General features: G+C 45.7%; 1 protein-coding gene across 1 annotated transcript; it reads left to right on the top strand.

Moving 5' to 3' along the window:
* The first annotated feature begins 2,017 nt into the window (after positions 1–2,017).
* Positions 2,018–4,868, top strand: LOC119230691 (spermatogenesis-associated protein 31E1-like). Its single transcript, XM_037492063.2, has 4 exons — positions 2,018–2,256; positions 2,974–3,031; positions 3,565–3,625; positions 3,878–4,868. Exons 1-4 carry the CDS (start codon positions 2,071–2,073, stop codon positions 4,746–4,748), a joined length of 1,176 nt encoding a protein of 391 aa, XP_037347960.1. The 5' UTR covers positions 2,018–2,070; the 3' UTR covers positions 4,749–4,868.
* Positions 4,869–6,900: the final 2,032 nt, after the last annotated feature.

Here is a 6,900-nt window from a genome sequence, read left to right as displayed (position 1 = left end):
GCCAAGGCCAGGGCTTATAAGGGTGGCACAGCGGAGTGCAGTGGGGTGGTGCAGTGCAGAGGACGGAGGAGCGCGGCTGAGAGCGGTGAGCGCCACGCAGTACAGCAACAATGAAAAGCAGAGAACATGAAGACAACACGGCTGCGAGAACTGGTAAAGAACCTGCCCAGTAGGGGTTGCATTACAGGAGGCAATCTTAAGAGCAGCATGCAGTAAAGCAGCAAGAATCAAGAAACTTTAAATCAAGGGAAAACCATGTATTGTCAGTAGAGTCTTTTTAGCTGAAACTTTAGAGATGAGAAGAGAGTGATGTATTCAAAAGAGAAACAATAACAAGCAAGAATTCTGTACCCAGAAAAGTTCCTTTTAAGAATTAAAGGAGAGATAAAGAATTTTGAAGATAAGAAAACGTGGACAGAGTTCATCACCTTTTTACTACATTCATTTGAAATATTAAAGGGAGTTATATCTTTAAGTGAAAAGGGAAAGACACTAATTAGTAATAGGAAAAACATATTGAATAAAACTCAATTGTGCACTAAAAGTTAGGATTCTCTAATGTTGTAGTAGATAAATCACTTATTCCAGTATGAAGGTAAAAATGTGACCATAATAAAAATAACTACAACTTTAAAAATAAGAACTAAAGAAAACCATGTTTGTTAATAAATATATGATTATAGTAACTCAACAAAAAAAGTAAATCACTGAATTATAAAAGGGAACAAATGGAAATTCTGGAACTGAAAATTACAAAAACTGAAATGAAAAACTGGTTAGAGGGGTTCACAGCACATTTGAGATGCAAAAGATGGAATCAGTAGACTTGAAGCTGGATTAATAGATGGAGAGTTTGAATAAAATTGACCTCTGAAACATCATTCAGCACACCAACCCATGTTGAATGAGTATCTCAGAAAGGAAAGGAAGGAAAACTATGTAGAGAAATAATGGCTGAAACTTGACTTGATGATAAGCATTAGTCCACAGAGAAAATGGTAACCACCAATAACACAGATCAACACTTTGATTCCTATTCAAACAGTGGGAATACCAAGGGGAAGTCCTGAAAGTCGCAAGAGAAATAGTGTTCTTATGCACAAGGGAACCACAATAAAAATAATCTAATTAGAAACTTGGATGGGGGCTGTGGGATGGTATTTTCAAAGAGCTGATAGAGGAAAATTGTCAACCAAGGATTCCAAGTCTGGCATATCTCTCCTTCAAAAATGAAGGCAAAATATATGCCCAGATAAGTGCTAAATTAACTGACTGAAGACCAACAAAAATAATAGAAAGAAGCATTTTGAACTGAAATATCTGATTCTTAGATTTGAAAATACTGGATTTGTTAAAAGATGTGTGTGTGTGTTTGGGTGTCTGCGTTAACACATAATCTTCCATGTTTTCAAGAAAACTTTTAAATATATCAAAAACAAAAATTCTAGAAGTACGTGAAAAATACGTTTTGAATAATTATTTCAATTTGATTTACATGCATTTTGCTTTATAACTTTTGAATAATTATTAATTTTTGTATAAACCTTTCTAGCTAAAGGTAACGGATATTAATTACAATGAAGTTACTTATTGTTCAAAATTAAAAAGTGAAATAAATATAGAAGAAACTTTATTCCATGTTTGTGTTGATGCAAAGTAAAACACAGTATGTGGGGAAATAAAGTTGCAGAGAGAGAGCCTCCTAAGAATAAAGTCCCCTGAGAATTAAGTGAAAATTCCAGGAACAAACCCAGACTTTGAAAAAGCATGAAATTGATGGAACTCAAGTAGAAATCTCCAAGCAACAAGGAAACAACTGAGCTCCAGGTGGAATGACCAGTGACGTGACCGTGGACTCTCAACAGGGTGAGGGGCGGCATTGAAAGGTCAGCAGAGGGTGGAGCAAACTAAGGGAGGGGCTGGGATTTCACCTCCTCCTCTGACTCTCACCCCCTTGTCATCAGGAGCCTTTGTGACACGGTCCCAGCTCTATGATGAGGGCCTGGGTTTTCAGGTTCCAATTGTACCCCCAGGGCTCAGTTGCTCAAGAGCAGCTGTGCGATTCAGACCATGGAGAATTATCTCTTGTCTCTGAAGAGCATTGTGGCTTGTGGGCTGTGCTCCTACTACAGTGGCTGGGTGATGGATACCATCATGGCCATTGTGTATGGTGTGTGGCTCTTCTTCCTGCTGGTTCCCTGCCCCCAGTGTATGCTATCCTTAACACCACCTCGGAGGAAGAGAAACTCCACGAAGGTAGGATGCCCTTGGGCCCAACCCAGTGCCACAGGATTCTCTCTTCTGTTATTTCTGCTTTTTTCAAATCAGTGAGAGTCTTGAGGGGCGGGCGGTGAGGGGAGGGAATAGATCATCTATTTTCAAGAAAGAATAGAAACTCATAATCCTGGAGACAAGCCAGGCCAAACAAGGGTGTGAGTGGGCACTACGATTTCTATCTGAAGATCTCAGACCAGGGGTACAGGTCAGTAGAGGCTCCAGGGCAAAGTCCCAAATGGCGCCCAAGGACCAGTTGCCTGAAAGGGGTGACCTTGGCGGACGGCCAGGCTCCTGAGCGCTGTTCCCCAGGTGCCTTGTGGCCAACGACTTGGGCCAACTTTATCTCTGTTGAGGAGATGGGATGTGCTGAGACCATGGGAGCCTCTGGGTAGGCCTCAGGAAGCAGGTCCGACCTGGCTTGATGGAGCTCAGCAGGAGGGCTGAGGATTTGTGTTTCTTGAAAACAAAAGAAAGAGATCTGTGGTGGGTCTTACACAAGGATCCTTTCTTGTGATCTCCAAAGAAGGAAGACAGAAAGTATTTCTATCCATTTTGGAAATGAGTAGAAGGAAATGAAACCAGATCTCCACTGGTTTAAAGGCAGAAAGTCGTGCGTGAGCACTGAACGTCTGCAGCTGGTCTAGAGGGAGGACAGGGAGAAATGAGTCCTGGCCTCTGTTTTATTTTGTCTTTCAGCGTCATAAGCAGCTGAAGGGGAGTGACAGAAGCAGAAAGAAACACAGAGCTTTGAAAGGTGAGCTGCTGTAGGTCAGCCTGACCAAGTGTCACCCCGTTTCTCTTGTCCCTGCGTTCCAGCGCCCGGTTCTCAGATAATCAGGGCTCACCATCAGGAAACAGAGCTATGCGGGAGGCTCCTGGAAAGGAGATAGAGCTGGGTCATAGCCCAGAATCCAGGCTGAGAGGAGGCCAAGGGAGCCTGGAAATGGTTGTTGATTGTGGGCCAACTGGCAGGAGTGGACCAGCAGGGCCTGGCCTGGGAGGTGGGTCCCCTAGGTTCAGCTGGATTCAAATTGTTTAACCTGCTCAGATTCCCCGTGGAGGCCCTGCCCATTCTCCCCCACAGAGCAGTGAGGAGGCCTCAGGATCAAAATGACTTGTAAATGATAAAGGCCCCCGTCTTGAGCCTTGTTATCAAGTTCAGGCATCAGGTAGCCTTGGACTGAAAAGTCAAACCCCCAAAGGTCTCCTAGAGGGACAGATCCTCAGCCTCTTGTCAGGACCCTGAGTTCCTGCCTTTCCCATATGACTTGGTGTCTTGATTTCCAGCTTGCAGAGATTGTCTGCAAGTACTGCAAGAGGTTCGAGAACTGATTTCACTTCTGTATAGGTAAGGAATCTTTCCTATTCTCCTGTATTCACCGAATCCTCAGAAGTAACACCAGACTGCAGGCAATGTAGTTACCCCAGGAGGGAGAGCCCTGGGCACAGAGTATGGTTAAAACCCTGGGGTGCCAGAGCAGGGGCATTGTGAGGTCAGCCTGGGGGCAGTGGAGGGATCCTGGGATGGGGATGCCTACCTTACCTGGCCCTCCCAGTCCCTCTGCTCTTGACTGTAGCTTGTGCCTCCTGTCTTCTGCAGTCACCTGAGGAGGCACCCTGAAAAATGCAGCTCCCATCAGTCTTTAGGTCAAGACCCCCCAGGCAAGGTGTGGGAAGATGCACCTGCTGGAGTTCTGCAGCATCCCAGGAAGTGTGTGGAAGATGCGACTCCTGCTGTATCCCTGTCAGCTTCCCCCATTTCTCTCACCTCCACAAAGGCACCAGGACCTATGTTTTCCTCGCCTACTATTACTTCACTGTCATCTCTAAGTGTGTCTGAGACTCCAGAACCTTCTCCTCCCCTGGAGTGCCCTTCCCTCCAACCACCATCATTTTCACCTCAACCCTCAGCTCCCCCTGAATCAGAGGCCTGGCCTCCATCTCCGAAGGCTGCTTCTGGCTGCCCTCATCCAGACACTACCCTGACTTGTCCTCAGTGTGGCTCAAAAGCACTCCCAATGGGCACTGCCCGGTACTCTCCTCCACGTACCCCTTGGCCGCCTTCTGTCCGAACCCTCTCAGGCGTAGGACGCTCAACCCATCCTATTTCATCTGAGTCCTGGGGGCAGACAACTGCCAAAGACTTGAGACTTTCAGCCTCATCACAACCTAAGTCACGGCCCGAGCCCCTTTCTAACCCTTCCCAAAAGGACTCATTCCGGGGGGACACTAGAAACCCATGGGTGGAGACTGGTAGCCCTCCTTTCAGCCCTGATATTCAAGAGCTTCTGAAGATTCTAATCAACAAGCAAGTGGAGCTGAAATTGCGGAAGGAGAAAGAAGAGATAAAGGTGTCAAGACAGTCACCTATTTGGGGGGGTACTCCCAAGCCAATATTCACAAGCAGAAAGTCATGGTCTCCTATGTTCCTCAATCAAGACAGAGAAATCAGAGCAGCTGCTGGGTCCTAAAAAGCCGCTTTCAGAAGAAGTGAAGTCGGCTCTGTTGGTGTCTCCCCTATCGTCACAGGGAGTCCCTAATGGCTCCTATCAGGGTTTCTGTGTCCCCAAAAATATATTACTCTCTCTTATTCAAACAATTGCCTATCTTTTTAATTTTTTTTTATTTATTCATGCATATAAGAGCTGGGTACAGGCCAGAGGTGCAGGAAGTGAGAGGATTCACCGGAGACAGAGTGGGGAACAGAAGAGGCAGACTGACTGAAATATACTGTTGAGAGGAGCAGCTGGCAAGATAGAGAGGTCTGCTGTGCCATGTGGGTAGCAACCTGGCTGGCTGGGATTCAAACTCATCCTGTAGAGGCTGTGGATATCTTCACAGTGCTGTGCCTAACCCCTTGTGCCACCAGGGAGGCCCCAATTGTCTGTCTGATCTGTGAAAATTCAATCAAAAATAGCTTCTCATCTTTCACTGGTCCAGCCCTTGCACCTGTCCCTGTAACCCAACCCCAATACTTAACTCCTCCTGGAACCCAATTATGGGCCCCTCCTCAGGCTGAGAACCCGACCCAAGCACAGTTCTCATCCTCCTCCCAATCCCACATCTTTTTCCTATATCCCAGATTAGCTACCCCAGATTGCCTGTACTCCAGATTACTCAAGATAAGATACCCCAGGTATCTTGCCCTGCAGCCCAGAATAAGACACAATTTTTCGTGCCAACTGTAACTCAAAACCTAGAATGTCACCTGTTGCAGAATCAATGGGGAAGTAGGAATTTTCCAGCTGTGGATAGAAAAATCACAAGAAGTCCTGAGCAAAGTGCCCCCCAAGGCCCCCCTAGGATTTTGGGGACTCCAAGGTCCATTTTCTGTCCTTCCAAAAGTTTTGAGCAGCCCTGAGCAATAGGAGAAATTGGAGTTACCACTTCAGAAGAAAATCTCCCAAAGACAGGTTGGCTTGTCCCACAAGGTTCAGGCACCTGTGGACCTGAGGCAGACTGGGGGCATGCTCCCAGGGGCTTTTCAGGCATAGAACAGGCAGAGGTGCTCATGGTCCTCAGTGTTTATAGGCCAAAGCAGCCAGAATACACAGAATATGGGTCCAAGTGCCCATCAAGTATTTCTCCAGAGAAGGCTATGAGCAGAAACCTGGGGGATTGTGTGGGGGAAATCCTAACAGTTCTCTACATTGGTTCAACAAGCTTCCCAGTGAATGTTCTTGAAAGAAATTATGGGGAGTCAAAAAGAGAGATGTGAGGCCTTGTACCAGGGGCACAGAAGCATGGAGAAAATATCCTGAGAACCCATTTGATCAGGAAAGTGGGGCAGAGCAACGAGGGTAGATCTCCCTGGGTGGTCATTGGTCCAGGCTGGCGACCAGCCATGCCTTGTAGCTTCCCAGACAGTGCAGGGCTCACAAGGAACCTGGATGCCTGGAGCCAGCCTCGGCAAACTGGGTGTCAGGGGTTCCTGAAGGATGGGACTATGTCAGAGCAATTGAGGAATGAGGCAGACACACGCAATGTCTTGTGTTACTATCTCCTGCTGAGGGTCTCAGCAGGTCTTTATTTATACACTAAGGCAAGCAGTGAGATGACATCATCATATGCATGGAAGCAAAGCAGAAGTAATCAGTGTATTCTTTTCCATAGATTTTGGCAGCTACATGCTCTCAGCAAGAAGGCAACCTTCAAGGTTAACAGATAAAAAACTAAACCTTACACTAAAACTCATTATTTCAGTTAGACAATTACCTAAGACAGTTGATAGCCGTCGGTACACTCCTATCAGCTCAAGCCTAAGCATCAAAAGATTCTTCTTATTCACATGGCCTTCAACCGGAGACCAGCTGCTTTCTGGTTATCAGCTAACAGGGTTTTCTACCTAGAAACTTCTTAACACAATTAACTTCATTTAAAAACTATCCTAAGAAACTTCTAAAAGCAAAAGGACTTACTATAATTGCCCTGGATTGCTTGTCAGGCATGTTCATGTATAACAAATTCTTTCCCATTGTCAGGCAGGACAAATTTACAGTGTTTCATTTTTAAGCAGGTATTTCTGTGTGCCAATTACAGTATTCTTACACGTGTAATTAATTGTCCAATGTACTTTCGGAGAAGTTTTTTCTTATATGACAAGAACAAAAAACAAGGGGATGT

Source organism: Talpa occidentalis, unplaced genomic scaffold, assembly GCF_014898055.3.
Source record: "Talpa occidentalis isolate TD23 unplaced genomic scaffold, MPIMG_talOcc4v2.1 talOcc4.7, whole genome shotgun sequence".
In the NCBI taxonomy this organism is placed as follows: Eukaryota; Metazoa; Chordata; class Mammalia; order Eulipotyphla; family Talpidae; genus Talpa; species Talpa occidentalis.
Note: the sequence above shows the minus strand (reverse complement) of the source record. Positions and strands in the feature narration are given on the sequence as shown.